The sequence below is a fragment of the Vulpes lagopus genome, chromosome 12 (assembly GCF_018345385.1).
Source record: "Vulpes lagopus strain Blue_001 chromosome 12, ASM1834538v1, whole genome shotgun sequence".
NCBI classification, from domain to species: domain Eukaryota; kingdom Metazoa; phylum Chordata; class Mammalia; order Carnivora; family Canidae; genus Vulpes; species Vulpes lagopus.
In genome coordinates, this window is record NC_054835.1 from 38,893,705 (window position 1) to 38,912,601 (window position 18,897).

At 47.6% G+C, this 18,897-nt stretch overlaps 1 protein-coding gene across 1 annotated transcript; it reads left to right on the forward strand.

The window, feature by feature from the left end:
* Nucleotides 1-4,913: 4,913 nt before the first annotated feature.
* On the forward strand, nucleotides 4,914-17,300 carry GSDMA (gasdermin A). Its single transcript, XM_041726309.1, has 12 exons — nucleotides 4,914-5,047; nucleotides 6,543-6,761; nucleotides 6,943-7,123; nucleotides 10,800-10,965; nucleotides 11,756-11,852; nucleotides 12,341-12,388; nucleotides 12,799-12,822; nucleotides 13,542-13,562; nucleotides 14,169-14,323; nucleotides 15,031-15,145; nucleotides 16,037-16,110; nucleotides 16,608-17,300. Exons 2-12 carry the CDS (start codon nucleotides 6,548-6,550, stop codon nucleotides 16,848-16,850), a joined length of 1,338 nt encoding a protein of 445 aa, XP_041582243.1. The 5' UTR covers nucleotides 4,914-5,047; nucleotides 6,543-6,547; the 3' UTR covers nucleotides 16,851-17,300.
* Nucleotides 17,301-18,897: the final 1,597 nt, after the last annotated feature.

The window sequence follows — 18,897 nt, forward strand, 5'->3', positions numbered from 1 at the left end:
GGGAGAAGCAAGCTCCCCACGGAGCAAGGAGCTCCAATGCAGGGTTCAATCCCAGGACCCTGAGCTTATGACCTGAGCAGAAGGCAGATAACTTAACCAACTGAGCCACCCAGGCACCTGGGACCTGGTATCTTTTATAAGGGTCTAGGGGCTCTGTCCCATCAGGAGGGGCCTATCAATCACAGCTGAGGAGGAAAGCTTCTCTTTCATCAACTATGAAGTGGACAGGGGCGCCTGGGTGGCTCAGTGGTTGAGCGTCTGCCTTCAGCTCAGGGCATGGTCCCATGGTCCCAGGATCAAATCCCACTTTGGGCTCCCTGCATGGAGCCTGCTTCTCCATCTGCCTATGTCTCTGCCTCTCTCTCTCTGTGTCTCTCATGAATAAATAAATAAAATCATTAAACAAACAAACAAACCATGAAGTGGACAGAGCTCCAACACCCATTATAGCTGCATTTCACAGGCTCAGGAAGAGCTAGGGTCCTGAGGGGGATCAACTGACAGAGGAGGCATCTCTGGATGCACGGGTCAAGAGATTGGCAGTGAAGGGCTGTGGGCAGCGGGGACTGACACCTTGAAGTTTGACACACTTCTTTAGTTCTTCAGCACAAACTGCGAGTTGAACAAGTATCACAAGACCTTGAACTGTGTCTACTCAGCCAGGACTTTGGAGTTGTCTTGGGCTCCAAAGCTAACATGGGAATTTGGGAACAGACCCCAAGGTATTTTAGGGATAAGAAAGGATTCTGGAAGTTTAACTTTGCTCAGAAAGAAGAATGTATAGAACTATAGTTCACAGTCTACAACCTGCACTCCAAAACTTCCAACCTCTCATAGGAAATATAAAATGCAAGGCCCCTGGGGCAGGCTCTTCCTGCCCCTCTACCAGACAGTCACGCCTCCATTCCAGCCTGTCTTCCGCCGTAGCCAGCTCACCTCTTTTTGCTCAGAGAAGATCTGGCATTATGTCTGTGCTAGCTGCTTCCCATTCTTGCCAGGATCAGTACCTTCCACCCTCTGAACTCCACTGCCTAGCCCCTCTCTGTCCTCTTTGGCCACTTCCTAGGGAGAAAATAAAAAATAATAAAGGCTCCGGGCATGGAGCCTGCTTCTCCCTCTGCCTGTGTCTCTGCCTGTGTCTCTGCTTCTCTGTGTGTGTGTGTGTGTCTCATTAATAAATAAATAAAATCTAAAAAAAAGGTGGGGGGCAGCCCGGGTGGCTCAGCAGTTTAGTGCTGCCTTCAGCCCAGGGTGTGATCCTGGAGACCCAGAATCGAGTCCCATGTCAGGTTCCCTGCATGGGGCCTGCTTCTCCCTCTGCCTGTGTCTCTGCCTCTCTCTCTGTGTATCTCTCATGAATAAATAAATAAAATCTTTCAAAAAAAATAATAAAAATAAAAGGAAAAATGGGTAAGGAAATAACAGCCCGTCCCAATGTCTGCATCTGCAGTGCACTCTATGGGGCAGAGAGATATTCAGGTTCCCAGAGAACAGGTGGCTTCTTCCCCTAGGTCAGCTCCCTTCCCTGAGCCCCATTTTCCAGCAACTACACAGGAATCTCTAGTTTGGTGCCCACATTAGAGGTGATCATGGCCATTACCTCCCCCGAGTGACCACCAGAGGGAGATAGAGAGCAGAGCCTGCCACCTACACCATCACCAAGCACCACCCCGCCTCCTGTTTTCAGTAAGTCACTTTTAATTGACCTAACAGCTCTTACGAATTAGTCTAAATTAATTCTCTTGCAGCACAATTTAAATTATATCCCAGATTCCCCTGATGATAAACCAAGACTCTAAGGAGAAGGAGCCTCTGTACTCTAAAGGGATTCTGCAGGGACACCTGGGTGGCTCAGTGGTTGAGCACCTGCCTTCAGCTTAGGGCGTGATCCCAGGGTCCAGGGATGGAGTCCTGCATCAGGCTCCCTGCTAGGAGCCTGCTTCTCCCTCTACCTGTGTCTCTGCCTCTCTCTCTCTCTCTCATGAATAAATAAATAAAATCTTTAAAAAAAAAGGGCGGGGGGAGGATTCTGCAGCCTATCCGTAAGACTACAGGGAAGGGGGGCTGGAGAAGTAAAAAAAGGATAGGGTATCCTGGATAGGTGGGAGGAACAGCACTTGGATAAGCCCAACAAAAGCAAAAGATCTTCAACTTGCCTGGCGCCCACAAGCCCTTACTTCTTCTTTGCCTTATAACCTCAAAGCCGCCTTCTCAGAACACCATTAGGCAGTTTGGAGAATGGTGCGATGGGACAGAGGTGGGATGGCGGGTGGCATAAGGAGAACGAGGACAGGCCTGGTTGGGTCCAGAGCAAATGAAGGAGGGCGAGAGATATGAAAGGAGCAAGACATCCAGGTCAGAGGAAAGAAAGCTGGTGACATGGACTCTTGAGATTCTCAGAGAGAGCAGATACACATGTGACTTCTCAAAATCACTGTTCTCCAGATCTTTGAAGGATGACCTGGACAGAAAACTTCAACCTGCAGCCAGTGGAAAGAGGGTAGACACCAGTGGGAAACTCCCAAAAGTCTCACAGGGGCAATGGTGGGCCAGTGAGAGGGTGGGGAGTGGGGCCACCTTCTCCAGAGCTGATTAAAGATGAGAGACTGCACAGCCCAGGACAATGTGCTGATTACAGTGGCATCACATCAACACACTGATTAAGAGATACAGAAGGGAAGAGATGGGAAACTGGTAGAGAGGGAATGAATATAGCACATACACCTATTTCTGCATATGTGCGCCCATGTGACGGGATCAAATGACTAATGACAGCTTTCCTACACATCCAAGCCCTTGGTGGTGGGAGCCATTGAAGGAGGAATGCTAGATAGCCACACAAGAAGGGGCTAGGGTATAGGAAGGAAGGTAAGCCCAAAGATAGAGGGCAGGGACCAGAGACCCAGAGGTTTTATTTTATGATACAGAGAAGAGAGATTTGGGAGCATGTCATATTGAATGACACTTTGGGGACAGAGGTATAATTCGGGTTTTAGGGAGTTTTGCCAAGCATGGTGTGGTCTGCTCTTGGTATTCACCACCAGCCCCTCAAGAAAACTTCCAGTAGGGGGGATGCCTGGGTGGTTCAGTGGTTGAGCATCTGCCTTTGGCTCAGGGTGTGATCCTGGGGTCCTCAGATCAAGTCCCACCACATCAGGCTCCCTGCCTGCTTGGAGCATGGAGCCTGCTTCTCCCTCTGTCTGTGTCTTTGGCTCTCTCTCTGTGTGTCTCTCATGAATAAAAATAAAAATAAAAATAAAAATAACCTTCCAGTAAAGACCTAACTTCTCTTTATCTCATGACTTTCTCTTTTCTTTTTTTTAGAAAGAGAGAGAGAGAAAGAATGAGAGCTCAATGGGGGAAAGGGGAGGGGAGGGCAGGGGGAGACAGAAGGGGAGAATCCTAGGCAGGCTCTCCGCCCACCTCAAAGCCCAATGCCAGGCTCCATCTCACCACCGTAAGATCACGAACCCAGCTTAAATCGAGAGTCAGACCCTTAACCAACAGAGCCACCCAAATGCCCCTTTTCATGGTTTTCAAGGCAGCTTTTCCTTTTTAATGAGTGGAACCGAGGAGAGCCCCAAAGTTAGAACATGAATCCAGGTTCAGTTGTATTCAGGTTATATATGCATACAGACATAGACACATATCCCAACACTATAGGAGTCTTACTTGGAAATGTCTTGATTTGTCATCTAGAAACCCAACCATGTGTGTAAAATGCCCTTTAAAATTCTTATGTGGGGGCAGCCTGTTTAGCGCTCAGCAGTTTAGCGCTGCCTTCAGCCCAGGGCCTGATCCTGGAGACCTGGGATCGAATCCCACATCAGGCTCACTGCATGGAGTCTGCTTCTGTCTCTGCCTCTCTCTCCCTCTCTCTCTTTCTCTCTCTCTCTCTCTCTCCCTCTCTGTGTGTGTGTGTCTCATGAATAAATAAAATCTTTAAAAAAAATAAAAATAATAAAAAATAAATAAAATAAAATAAAATTCCTATGGGGGCACCCGGGTGGCTCAGTGGGTTGGGTATTTGCCTTCAGCTCTGGTCATGATCTCAGGGTCCTTGGATAAAGCCCTGCATGGAGCTCACTCCCTCAACAAGGAGGCTGCTTCTCTCTTTGTGCTTGTGTGTGCTCTCTCTCTGTCAAATAAATAAATAAAATATTTTTAAAAATAAAATAAAATTCCTATCAGGCATGAACTTTAGAACAACTCCCAAGACAGATGTCCCTTAGCCTTGCCACTAACTCTGCTCTGCCTCTGCCTATGTTTGTGCTAGTATGTGTGGGTACAACACTCCAAGAGGAGCCTACACAATGAACACAAAACAACAGAAAACCACTTGGTCTCTCTCCATCTCTGCCTACACAGACAGAGGTGGTTAGCAGTGCCATTGATATGTGTATGTAGCTAAAACAAAGGGAGGGAGAGAGTGATAGACAACAGACCTGCAGAAAGATGGAGGACAACTTTTCAGGCACTCTGCTTTCTGCTGGAATCTGTAGACACACAAGATTTCTTATCCCCTTATCACATCCACAAGGTCTCATCATGAATCCTAAATACTTCCTGATGACCATGATGATGACAGAACAGAGATGCCTTTCCTCATCACACGTGCACAAATGTGCACGCGCACACACACCCAACTCCCACTGCCTCTCTGTTGCCCCTCTCCCAAAGGTACCCTCTTTCCTCTCCTCTCAGCCCATCAAATCAACCTTCAGTAGCCACCTTTCTGTGGTCTGGCTCCCTCCACCCACACTGGCACCTGCTTGGCAGCTCCCCACCCCCTCAGCCCTCAGGAGGCCAGGGCCCAGGGCCTGGGGCAGGGCACGTGGAACAGGTTGATGCTGTTCTCCTGGAAGTAGAGCAGGAGAGGGGTGGGGTCACTAGGGCAGGCGGGGTCCCTGGAAGCCTACATCCTTGACTCCAGAGAGGCATAAAGCTGTAGCCCGTCCTGGTGAGGGCCAGTAGCTCTCTTCATCTGCAGAGTCCTGGGCTCTTGTCCCAGGTGCAGCTGCTGGACAGGACCTAGAACTGCTCTCTGGTAAGTGCTTGATGACATCAGGGGAGGTGGGGGGTGTTCTGAACAAGAACATGGGTGGGAAGAGGAGAGCCTAGGAGTCCCTTAGAGCCCGGGAAGGGGGGATGTAGGTATCTTCATAGGCTTTGGAGAGAGATGTGAGAAGTGGTCCTGTGAGCACCTCTCTGGTAGGGAAGAGACAGAAGTCTTCTGGTGCCTTCCCAGGGGCATCTGGCCAACCCCTGGAGGTTGTCCTGTCCCATCCTGGCCCACCTAGGAATGAGGGGTGAAAAAGACACACTGGAACCTATGCGGTTGGCAGGTGGCCCCGTGCACCTATGTTTGTGCCTCCTGCTTCTCTGACTCTGTGAGGTGCCCACGGGGGTGGTGAGGCAGTTCTGGGCTAGCTGGTGTGTCCTCTTCCACCCAGGGCTGTGCCAGCTGGCCACCCACCCAAAGCACCTAGACTTGAACCTCAAAGACAGGGACCTGAGACTATGAAGTTCAGGCTCTTGCAGAACCCACATCTCCAGGACCCTCTTGCCCCAATATACATCTCCCAGGGCCACATTCATTCATTCATTTCTTCATTCATTCTTTCCACAACATTTGAAAGGCTCCAGGCCTGCACCAGGCACTGTGCTTGGTGCTGACACTACAGAGATGACTAAGACTCATTTCCTGCCCTCTGGGAGGCCACAGTCGAGTAGGCGAGAGTCAGGTGAACAGATCGTAACAACATGAGGTTGCAGGTGTTTCTGAAGGGCACATATAAAGTGCTTTGGGGACACAGGATAGAGTGACTAGCTGCCTGTAGGGGAGCGAGAAGAAAGTCATGAGAAAGGTGACCCAAATTGAATCTTAAAGGATGAATGGGGATTCTTTAGATTGGGAGGGAGTGTAGTACAAGCAGGGGGAGCAAAGGCAAAGATTGAAACGCCTGGGTATATGGATGGCACCTGGAAGGAAGTGGGTCTACTCACAGCCAGGAGCAGGAGGTGGGCACAAGGGAAGCACAGGGTACAGGGAAGTGACCCCCACTCAAAGAAAGGGCAACTGGGCCAGGTGAACCGCATCCGCCCCCTCAGGCCCTCAGTACCAGGGGTGGCTGCCCCCCTCCTTGGCACCCCAGGTCTCAGCCATCAGAGTTCTCTGGGGAAGACAAGGTGGGCATAGTTGTATGAGAGGAGCTTTACTTCCATCACTAATGAGATGTTCCAGCCAGGCCCCAACTCCATGAGGAACATGAATGAGGGATAAGCAAAGAGCCCTTGACAGAAGCCCTTAGCTTCTTTAACCAGCCATGTGACTTCCGGGCAGGTAGTCTCAGCTCTCAGGGCTGTTTCCTCATCATAAATGGAGGAACTCCTTTGGTTCCTTTCAACTCCAACATTCCTAGAGTCTAGGCTTCTTTAAAGGCACCCTCTCCCCGGGAGCCAGGTGATCTCTCTCTCTGCTGGGGTCTTACCATCTCCTGGTCTCTCAGCTTGTTACCTCCTATCTTCCCCCACCTCCACAGAGAAAATGACCATATTTGAAAATGTCACCCGGGCCTTGGCCAGACAACTAAACCCTCGAGGGGACCTGACACCCCTTGACAGCCTCATAGACTTCAAGCGCTTCCATCCCTTCTGCCTGGTGCTGAGGAAGAGGAAGAGCACTCTCTTCTGGGGTGCCCGCTATGTCCGCACTGACTACACCCTCCTGGATGTGCTTGAACCTGGCAGCTCACCCTCAGGTCAGTTTGAGTATGGTGTTGGGTACTGAACAATGGGGGCTAGGCGTTGGCTTACCAGGAGAAGCCCGAAGCTCCCTCTGCCCAGATGTGGTTTGGTGTCATGTAGCCCAACATTCTCCCAGGAGGCAGAGGAAGAGGGATGCCTCTCAGCCTAGGCCCTTTCATCTTCTCTCTCCTGCAGATCCAACAGACGCTGGGAACTTTAGCTTTAAGAACATGCTGGATGCCCGAGTGGAGGGAGAAGTGGATGTGCCAAAGACAGTCAAGGTGACGGGGACTGCAGGGCTGTCCAGGAGCAGTACCCTGGAGGTCCAGACACTCAGTGTGGCTCCTAAAGCTCTGGAGACCTTGCACCAGGAAAGGTGAGAGGGCCAGGGCTGGGGGGCTACCGGGATGGCGTGGGTGGTGCATGGAAAGGGTGCTTGGGTCCCGAGTTAAAAGGCAGTGCCCTCACACTGACCTTCACTCCTGTGGTGACCACTGACTATGGGGCCAGTACAAGGGAGCTCTTAAAGATGACCATTCTGGCCCATATGTGCATCTGGGCCATCCCCTAACCACTCCCCTCATCCTTCCACCACTTCTATTACCACCCCCCTGCTCTCTCTCTCTCTTTCTCTCTCTCTCTCTCTCTCTCTCACACACACACACACACACACACACACACACACACACACACACACACGAGGATGAGCATATTGACATTAACTTGCTGTGTGACCTTGGAAAAGTCACTTCTCCTCTCAGGACCTCAGTTTTCTTTCCTGAAAAATGATGGGGCTCCAAGAAAATCTCTAGAGTTCCTTCCTAAACTATGACTCTATAAAATGGAAAGCGTCTTTTCTGCTCCCTACTGAAGTTTCTGCTCCCCTAAATCAAGCCATCTGCCCGGTCCTGTCCATACACCAGGTAGCCCTCAAGAATGCTATTCTAGAAGCACAAGGGGTGTGGCAGATGCCATGTTGATGCTGAGTGCCTCAGATGTTTGGCTTGCCAGGGGAACTGATTCCTAATTAGTTAAGTAGTGGTTGAAAGAAGGGAGGCAGGAAGGAAGAGCTGGGATCTTGGCAAGTCACCCGGTAAACATTTATATATCCTCAACGGAGTGTAAAACACCCCACTAGGTGCCCAGGTACACTGAAACATCTTTGTCCAAGAACCTTGCAATATAGGAGTTGTGAAAAAAGATATGTACAACAGTAACTATATAATCCAAGGCAAGGAGTACCATAGGAAGACTTTGCCTGAGTTTTGTGGCAGGCCAGAAAAGACTTCTGGCTGGGGAAATGAAGAAGGACTTCACGGGGGAGGAAGCTCATGATCTAGGCCAAGGCCTAGATGAGTAGAAATTGAACGTGCAGGTTTAGAGAAGGACATTACAAAGGCAAATGGGTGTGAAACCTCAAAACCTCTAGGGAACATGAACATCTGGTTGTGCAGGAGCAGAAAACGCAGGAGTGGAGCAAGTGGGAGGTGGACGGAAGGCCCAGGTGCCTGGTCAAGGATGTGAAACTATTCTGTAGGCTTCAGGGGGACCCTGATGATGCCTTGATGTGTGTCATGATTAATCTGGCCAGACGATGAAGTATGGCAGCTAGAGGATGAGAGACTGGGGTTTGAAGCAGGCAGACAGGCAAGACACTGTTGCACTGTCCATTGGAGATAAAAATGAGGATGTGAACTGGGAAGAGCAGTCAGAATAAAGAAGGAGAAGCTGTCAGGGCTGGGGGACCTCTGGGTTACAGAATAGACTGGACTTGGGGATCCCTGGGTGGCTCAGCGGTTTGGCGCCTGTCTTTGGCGTGATCCTGGAGTCTCGGGATCAAGTCCCACATCAGGCTTCCTGCATGGAGCCTGCTCCTCCTCTGTCTGTGTCTCTGCCTCTGTCTCTTGTGAATAAATAAATAAAATCTTAAAAAAAAAAAAAAAGAATAGACTGGACTTGGCAGCTGATCACAGGCCAGATTGGTCAGAGATGACACTGATGGAGATCCAATGTACAGTGTAAAGACTACAGTCAATAATTCTATACCGTACACTGAAATTTGCTGAAAGAGTAGATTTTAGGTGCTCTCACCACACATGCACAAAATGGTAACTATGTGAGAAGCTAGATATGTTAACTAGTGTAACTATAGCAATCATTTCTCTATGGATAGCTTAGATCAAAACATGCTGTGGGGCACCTGGCTGGCTCAGTTGCAAGAGCATGTGACTCTTGATCTTGGGGTTGTAAGTTCAAGCCCCATGTTGGGTACAGAGATTACTAAAAAATAAATAACTAAATAAACTTTAAAAAGTGTTATACACCTTAAGTATACACAGCTTTTATTAAAATAAATCATTAAATATATGAGAACGTTAAAAAGATTATGCTGAGATTTGCCCCAAGTGATGACATTAACAGAAACAAGAAGACAGACTTTAGAAGCGTTTTTGGAAAGAAAGACTCTGGAAAAAAAAAAAAAAGAAAAGAAAGACTCTGGATGCCTTTTGGACATTTTGAGTTCAGGGGTGCAGTGAGACATTAGCTGAGTGACCACAATTAACAACACTGCATTGCATATGTTGTACATCTAAAACTAATATGATGTTATATGTCAATTATATCTCATTTTATTTTATTTTTTAAGATTTTATTCATTTGTTTATTTAGAGATAGAGCGGGTTAGTAGGTGGAGGGGCAGAGGGAGAGAGAGAGGGAGAATCCCAAGCAGAACTCCACCTCCCTGCTGAGCCTGGAACCCAACGTGGGGTCGGATCCCACAACCCCAAGATCACGACCTAAGGCAAAACCAAGAGCCAGATGCTCAACAGACTGAGCCATCCAGGTGCCCCAATTATATCTCATTTTATATTCTTTAAATGTTATTTATTTATTTGACAGAGAGAGAGAGCACAAGCAGGGGGAGCAGCAGGCAGAGGGATAAGGAGAAGCAGGCTCCCCACAGAGCAGTGAGACAGATGAGGGGCTTGATCCCAGGGTCCTGGAATCATGACCTGAGCCTAAGGCAGATGCTTAACCAACTGAGCCACCCAGGTGCCCCTATATCTCATTTTAAAAGAAAAATTTTAAGGTAGTTGGAAATGAGGGCCCAGAGCTCAGGAGAGAAGCCAAGGTGAAGTTCCCTATGGGGTGGTCGGCCATATAAATATGGAAAACTATAGGAGTGGGTATCAGGGAGGGGATGTTCAAAGAAATCCAGACAGCAGAGAACTGAGAATAGAATCTTAGAGAACATAAAATTTTAAGGAACCAAAGAAACTAGCACAAGAGATGCAGACAGAATGGATGTGAATTAGAAGCCTGAAGGTAGGAGCAGAAGCAGAGTGGCACAGTGGGACTGGAAGCCAAGAGAAGACTGAGTCTCGGGGGGGCTTTGGCTAGCAGAGTCAGTGTTGTGCAGAGTTAGGGAAAGTCTTTGAATTTGGTGGGTGCAAGATCCTTGGGATTTCAGTTGAGGAGTGGAAATAGAAGCCAAATTATACAGAATTTAGGAGTGGACAGGGAGAAAGTAAAGACAGTGTATAGGGGCTCATCTTTTGAGATACTTAGCAACGAAGGGAAGGAAAGAAACAGAATGATAATTTGAGGGAGAGGCAAGATCAAAGGACTTGTTTCGGTATGCAAGCAAGTGGGGAGGAGGAACTGGTGTTGATCTCACGAGGGGGAGAGGGGAGGGGAACCTGGGTGGCTCAGTCGGTTAAACCACTGCCTTGGGCTCAGGTCATGATCCCAGAGTCCTGGAATCAGACTCCATTGGGCTCCATCAGGGTCCACTGGGTTCCCTACCGGGAGCAGTGCCAGATGATTTCCTAGTTTTCCTCTCAGGCTCCCTGGAGAGAGGTGTCATTATCCTCATTATATAGATGAGGCTCCCTGGACTCAGAGTAGCTGCCCTGCTAGTAAGTGGGAGAGATGGGGTTCAGCCTCCATCTCTGACTCAGAGTCCTCACCCTTCCTCTAAGGCGACCCGGCTAGCTCCCGGGAATGACTGAAGAGAAGCAAGTGGCACCTTAATGTTTCTCCTGCCACAGGAAGCTGTCGGCTGAGCACCCATTCCTGAAGGAGATGAGAAACCGAGGGGAAAACCTGTATGTGGTGATGGAGGTGGTGGAGACCGTGCAGGAAGTCACCCTGGAGCGAGCCGGCAAGGCGGAGGGCTGCTTCTCCCTCCCATTCTTCGCTCCTTTGGGGCTACAGGTTTGGTTCACACACACATTTAGCCTCTCGTCAAAGGCCGCATTAACACATTGACTTTGCCTCATCAGTGCCAACCTAGGATCCTGGAAAGGACACACTCCTTTCTGCTTTTCAAGATCCAGGTCCAATTGGGCCAAACACAGATCCTCAATCTGGTCCAGGGTGCTCTGTGTGAGCAGATCCCCATGTCAGGTGCCACAGGGAGCTGTCAGGAAAGGGAAAACCTCATAGTCGTGGATTATTCCTCATGGTGCTCCTAGTATACCAGAGAGATGTCCTTGCTCTCAGAAAGTTCTCGGTCTCATGGAGGAGACATGCAGGTGAAAGCCCCAAGAACACAGCCTCGGAAAACTTGATGTAAATAAGCAATGCTCTACATACCTAAATCTAGTTTGTATAAATATTCAAGAGGTGAGTTGGAACTGAGAGGAGGGTTAGTCATGGAAGGCTTCCTGGAGGAGATGGGCATGGATGAGATGGCAAAGAGGAAGAAGGAACAGAGCTTGTGGAAACTCTCAGGTGGGATGGAGATGCACAGGGAGGTGATGGAGCAGGTCTTCCCAGTTCCTTCCTGTGTCTGAACCAGGAAGAGAGATACAAATCGTTAGAGGGATGATGCAGAAGGGCTCTGAAGTGCATGCCACCAAGTTCAGACTGGGTAGAAAGGCGTTCATGGATACAAATGAAGGGTTTTCAACTTCTCATCTCCCCAGAGGCACTCAGGCCTGCCCCTCCCCAACCCCATGTCTCAATCTCTGCAGGTTCCTAAATCCTCATTGTCTGATCCTAGGGATCCATAGACCACAAAGAGGCCGTAACCATCCCCAAGGGCTGCATCCTGGCCTTTCGAGTGAGACAACTCATGGTCAAAGGCAAAGAAGAGTGGGGTGAGCAGACACTGGCATGTTCTCCCCCCAAGATTAGCATTACCCACATTAGTACTAAGGTGTCCTGGTCCCCTCTTGTGGCAAGCCAGGGAATGAGCGCAGGAATATACTGTACATGGCCCGACTGCCAGGCGCAGAAGTGCAGGAGTGGCTCTGGAGAGGGAGGGAAGGAACACCCTGGGTTCTGAGCACCTCCTGGGTGCTAGCTGGGGGCAGGAGGCAGAGAGATGAGCAAGCACAGCCTTGCTCTCAGGAAGTCTGTGGCCAGTGGAGGAAATAAACACAGATACTAGCACCAGGATGCAAGGCAGAAAATAGTGTGGTCATAGGAAAGGATTTACAGAGCAACAGAGGTAGAGCAGGGGATTGGCTGAGGCATTTGGGGACAGAGACCTAATCCTTAGCAGAGTCCATGAACTTGGGAATAAAGAAGGAAAGATGGGCAGCTGTTAAGTGTCCTCCTGCTCTCCCCTCTCTTGCCCTTACAGATATTCCACATATCTGCAATGATAACATGCAAACCTTCCCTCCCGAAGGTAAGTGACATTGCCTACCCTATCTTTTGCCCAGCCCTGACATTATCTGCTAAAATCCTGCACCCTCTAATAGCATATATCATAATCCCTCAAGAAGCCCCTCATTTTCTTTTACAAGTCCCTTTATAAAGATATCTATCCTTAATATCTATCCTCTTTAGGAAAGACAGAAGCACATAAATACTGCCCTAGAGAGACAAAGAAAGATAAAGAGACCGGAGGGCACCATCAGAAGCAGAAATAAGACTCAGAGATATTGTGTGTTCCCAAATGCGGGGGGGGGGGGGGAGCTAACATAATCTCCGTGTGTTTTTATAATGATCACTGATAAAGCTGCCTTGACATCCGCTCTAGATAAAAAGGTACAAATAGGTTTTATGCTGACATGTGTGCATTGTTTCTGTCTTCAGAAAAGCCAGAGGAGAAATTCACCTGTAAGTGTTTCCTCTCGTTTCTTTCTTTTTTTAAAAGATGTATTTATTTTAGAGAGAGCACAAGTGAGAGGGGCAGGGAGGGGGAGAGAGAATCTCAACCATTCTCTGAGCTGAGCGCAGAGCCCAACACAGAGCTCCATCCTGCGACCCTGAGATTGTGATTAAAACCAAGAGTTGATTTAACTGCCTGAGCCACCCAGGCACACCTTGACGTAGAATTTTAAAACTCCACAATCTTTTTCTTCTCTTCTCAGAAAGACTGACAGGGAACATGGCAGAGCAGGTCTCAGCAAACAACTGTCCCCAAAATATGGCAGAAATTCCAATAGCTTAGGGAAAAGTGGTGGATGGGGGATCTCTTTGGACAAGGTACCCAGGTGGTCTCTGATGCCTCAGACCTCTGTCCTCGAGGGCCTCCTTAGCTATAACCTGTCCCACGCACATCTGTTGTTCTGCTGCCCAGGTTCCAGGAAGGATGAGTCACTGACTCACAGTGATGCCAACTCAATCAATCCAGGATCCCTATTTCACATCACATTAGCTTCTCTCTCACCCCATTTCTGCCTCCCATGAATGGAGCAGCAAGTATAGCCTTAAGATGGCTGAGATATCCCAGGAGACAAGATATATTTCCTAAACCCCATTAATGTTTCATCCCCTGGTATGTGGTATGGCTACTGTTTTGGAGTACATTCTTGTCTTTTCTTTTCTCCCCTCAGTTATCCTGGCATCTGATGCTGGTAAGGAATTTTTTTAATTTCTCCCAAGACTTTGGCAGGAAGGCAGTGGGGTGGAGGGAATGAAAGACAAGTGCTGAGTCCCAGCACTTGAATCTCAGTGGCGATTGGAGCCACTCCCAGGAAGTTACTCTCCTGGACATATTCTTCGGATGCCAGGCCACTAGAGGGTCAGGCCAAGATTCAAATTACCCCTGATCCACACACATCCCCAGATAAAGACCCACCCATCCTAGCCTTCACTCAGTCGCCAAAGTCGTTCTTTGTCGAATAGCTCATAAGAAGGGGAAATAGACTTTCCTTTTCAACTTTATGTGGAGTCTTAGAGGAAGGGAAGTCAATTGTCTACTGACACGTGATAGAGCTTTGGAGCCTAGGGAGAATCAATGCTCGCTTAGATAATAATATGGGTCCTGGTCCACCTCCTTGCCCCAGATCATCCCCAACAACACCTCAAGTCAGGGCTCGTGTAAACTTCATAATCATGTTCCCTGGTCAAGAAGAGAGGCCAGGCTCAGGCGGGGAGCAGAGCACAGGGCCCTAAGGGGGCTGGGTGGGAAGGCTGCCAAATGGAGGGCACTTTGTCTACCATATTTATTATCTCAATAGGGGAGGAACATGAAAACTTCAAAACCCTAAAAGAAGAAGTTCAAAGAGAGATCCAAGAAGTGGAGAAGCTGAGCAGTGTAGGGCAAAGATCCCTGCTCACCTCCCTCAGTAAACTTCTTGGGAAGAAAAAGGAGCTACAAGACTTGGAGCTCACGGTGAGTTCCCAGAGGAAGATTGCCAGTGGGAGCGTGTGTGGGTGTTGTAACTCACAGGGGATCTGATGTGACAGAAGGTGGTCAGTGGGCCTGGAGAATTGATAGTGGATGTCTTCCTAGAGGCTGGCCAAGTACCCCCAGCCTGCCTGGCTGCCACTGCTCCCCTCGTGCCCCTGGAAAAGAGCAAACAGTGCAGATTCCCTGAAAGCATGTGCTCCTTGCCGACAGACAGAGGGTAGGCAGCAGGCCAGCGGGGCCCTTTCTTGGAAAGGGGATGGGAAGGAACCTTTCCTTCCCAGAGCTCAAGGCTCAAGGACCAAGAAATCTAGGAGTCTGGTACTTTTCAGGACTTGATACCTTGAAATAAGAAACAGGGACATGAGGGGCACCTGGGTGGCTCAGTGATTGAGCATCTGCCTTTGGCTCAGGCCATGATCCCGGGATCCTGGGATCGAGTGCTACATCAGGCTCCCCTCAGGGAGCCTGCTTCTCCCTCTGCCTATGTCTCTGCCTTCCTCTGTGCCTTTCATGAATAAATTAAATCTTTAAAAAAGAAAGAAAGAAAGAGAGAGAGAGAGAGAGAGAGAGAGAACGAACGAACGAACATGAGAGATGGTTAACACATCTCAAGGGACTGTGACGTGCCAAACACTGTGCTGGGCCTCTTACCTGTGTTATCTTAAATAGTCACCCACCTTTTCCCACAGCTTGAAGGGGCTCTAGACAAAGGACATGAAGTGACCCTGGAGGCACTACCAAAAGATGTCTTGGTATCAAAGGAGGCTATGGGTGGCATCCTCTATTTCCTTGGAGCCCTAACAGGTAAATAGAGAATAAGGTCTTCATTTATATACCTTTTCGGTGATAGGAATGAATCCCTAGGTGAATTCTCAGATATATGAATGAATGAATGAATGAATGAATGAATGCCAAGCAAATTATACCACAAAGTAGTTTACATCTACATTTAAAGAAATTGGTTATAGGGTTGCCTGGCTGGCTCAGCTGGTAGAGCATGTGACTCTTGATCTTGGGGGTCATGAGTTAGAGCCCCATGTTGGGAATACAGATTGCCTTAATAAATAAAATAAAATAAAATAAAATAAAATAAAATAAAATAAATTTAAAAATTATTTACCTTTCTAAGGATTCATCTGGGCACCTTGGATCATCTGAGAAAGTGGCCTAGTCTTGCTAATAGAAGTTGGGAAGTAAGCTTAGTTTTACCAGCTACGTATTTAAAATTTCTACATATAGCTAAACTCATATCTCTTTTATAGAAATTTGCTAGCTTTAATTTCAGAGAGTAACACCTTCTATCCTACCCTGAATTCTCTTCTTCCTTCTGCATGAAACATTGCCCCACTTAGAAAAACTCTCGGGTCCTTTAGGAGTAAGCTGCAATATTTGTCCCCTTAAAAAACATCAAATGTCAAGACCAAAGTAGACTCTTCAGCTATCACTCCCTTAAAACCCTATATTGTCCCTGCACATGGCTTTGTCTTCTCCACTAGCCTGCAAGTTCTCTGAGTGAAGAGGTATGCTTTCTTGCCTGATACCCCCAGCAAAGGTGCCTTGCATTGAGCAGCATTCAACCTTGAATAAATGTGTGGATTAATTAACGCTGAAATTCTGAAGTGTACCACTCTGGAGTCTGGAGTCCCCTTTGTACCAGCACCACACATTTATTTCTCTGATTTTTTTTTCCTCCAGAGCTAAGTGAAGCCCAACAGAAGCTACTGATAAAATCGATGGAGAAAAAGATCCTATCCGTGCAGCTAAAGCTGGTGAGAAAAAAGAACAGGTGCTGGGGAGAGTTTGGGAGGGAGTCAGCTAGAACCAATGGAAAGAGAGACTTAGCCTAATGAAAGACTGTCCTGGAGGGCCTCTGTCATAGGGCAGGGGCTCATGCCCACTGCCCACTTTTCTCCATGCTCTCCCTTGTTTGCTATTTCGCAACCAGAAGAGTGAATTTCTGGGCAGTTATCTGGGTTTTTCAGCTTGAGAAGACAGAAAGCCCTGGCTTTGCTTATCCACAGCCAAGTGATGTGAGAAAACTTCTTCATGTCTCTGAATCTGTCTCAATTCACTCCTCTGTAAAATAAGGCTAAAAAGAAAAGTGCTGCCCACCATACAGGATTGTTAAAAGGCTCACAAGGAGTTGTAATGCAAGGAAGGGAGTTATAATAAGAGAAAGGTAGCCCTCTCCATGGTTTTTATGAGTTAAGAGAAAGGAAGACAGGTTTCCAGTTCTTTCTTTTCATGCTATTTTGGTTCCTTGCAGGTGGAGAGCACAATGGAACACAGTTTCCTACAGGATAAAGAGGGTGTTTTCCCCCTGCAGCCTGACCTGCTCTCCTCCCTTGGGGAAGAGGAACTGACCCTCACAGAGGCCCTAGTGGGGCTGAGTGGCCTCGAAGTGCAGAGATCGGGCCCCCAGTACACGTGGGACCCAGACACCCTCCCTAGACTCTGTGCCCTTTACGCTGGCCTCTCCCTCCTGCAGCTGCTGACCAAGGCCTCCTAATTTGCCTTTTTCCACCTGCTTCCTGCCTCCTAATGCCTTCCCTACCTCACTGTGCCATGTCCTTAATACCCAAGGGTATGTTAGAGCCATCAGGCAGAAGATGATTGAAACCCTAATCACCCAAGATAAGCAATTTCTACCTATCCAGCTCTACCTCTCCCCGTATCCCTTCAGCTCCGCAACCCAGCTACTAATGCTTAAATCCTTTAAAAGTAGAAAATTTCAAAATTTTAAAACTATGAACCATTTCAGCAAAACCACAAATAATTAATTTCTTGTTCCAATTCCTCCTACTTATGCTTTTACAAATCAAGTTTTACTGGAATTAATGGAAAATATTATTTCACTTTGGATGAAATGTCTTTTGGTGTTTTTCTTAACTTCTGCCAAGAAAAAAATAGACATTATCCTACTACATATAGATCATGTGTACATAAATACTATTATACTGTTCACGGGCCAGCTGGAAAATGCCAAGAGAACTACAAGGGTGTAGAATTTAGAATCTAGATTCTAAAGTGAGAAGATCATAAAAGCAGCTTATCTTCAAAGAGGAGGGTTTAGGGTGCTCTGGACTCGAGTTGAGGGACTGGGACAGACTTATTTATGGTACAAACCCAAAACAAGAGTAAGACAACTTTCAAGTATATCAAAAAGAAATGCAGATAAGTGGGATGCCTAGGTGGCTCAGCAGTTGAGTGCCTGCCTTCCGCCCAGGGCATGATCCTGGAGCCCTGGGATCCAGTCCCACATCAGGCTCCTTGCATGGATACTGCTTCTCCCTCTGCCTGTGTCTCTGCCTCTCTGTGTGTGTGTGTGTCTCTCATGAACAAATAAATAAAATCTTAAAAAAAAAAAAAAAAAAAAAAAGAGGGGCAGCCCGGGTGGCTCAGCGGTTTAGCGCCGCCTTCAGCCTGGGTTGTGATCCTGGAGACCCAGGATCGAGTCCCACATCAGGCTCCCTATGGGGAGCCTGCTTCTCCCTCTGCCTGTGTCTCTGTCTCTCTCTCTCTCATGCTCTGTGTCTCTCATGAATAAATAAATATTTTTTAAAAAAAAGAAAAGAAATGCAGATAAGTTAAAAAAAATAGTACCCAAGAATAAGACTGACCCATAACTTTTAAAAAGAAATTGTGATAGTATCTTATTTCACCTTTCCCTTCTCTGCCCTCATTTCAGGGTGGTTGTGGGAGGAAGTAATGTGGGCTTGCCATATGGACCTGCAAATATGAATATTGCAATCTTATAAAACCAGTGGGTTCATACCATCCTCCTCTGCCTAAAGCTGGGTTTTAACATCTTTCACTAATTTCTTTCAAAGTAGTTTTATGAGAAGAACAATTTCTCCAAGGTTTTTGGCCTCAGGACTCAGACTCTCCCCATTCTTGGCCACCCCCTCCCCCGGCTAGTTCCCTCACTCAACAAGAATTCATGATCAACTGCCAAAAGCTTTGTGTTAAGCCATCCTCCCCCATTCTGGGGCATCTTCCAATGCCTCACTATATTGCTCAAAGACATCCTGAGTAATTATCTGCTGACTTGGTTGTTTTTCTCCTGTGATGTATACTTAATAAAGAGGTGAGCTAACACCTTAACTATCCAGAAGGGTAACTTCATAAGGATGAACAACAAAGCTCATCTGTTTTCTGTTTTCTTCCTTTACCCTTCTCGCCCACCTTCAGTTAGATTGGCGTTATGAAGAAGAGGCTTTAATGAGTTTATTCCAGCAATGATTCAAAAGTCCTGTTATCCATCCCACAGCCCAAGGGGGAAGAGAGACAGGGAAGAATTGGTCAAGACACGTTCCCTAAAACCGGAGAAAACATTTTTCCCTTCAGCAAGCAGTTGTTTAGTGCAAGGAGCTATTTGCTGCAATAGAATGACAAAGGGGAGACAAGGAACACCCTCTCTATATATGAATATAAAGAATATGATCAAAACATATTCTCTGCCCTTTATACCCTTATAGCAGAGCTAGATTGTCTTGTAGGGTCTGACCTGGTTTGAAATGTAGGACAAAGGGGAGACAAGGAACACCCTCTCTATA

Coding starts and splice junctions, on each gene's coding strand:
- GSDMA (XM_041726309.1), top strand. CDS start 6,548: ATGACCATATTTGAAAATGTCACCCGGGCCTTGGCCAGACAACTAAAC. Junction 12,823..13,541: donor GCCAGAGGAGAAATTCACCT/GTAAGTGTTTCC, acceptor TTCTCCCCTCAG/TTATCCTGGCATCTGATGCT. Junction 15,146..16,036: donor TTTCCTTGGAGCCCTAACAG/GTAAATAGAGAA, acceptor TTTTTCCTCCAG/AGCTAAGTGAAGCCCAACAG.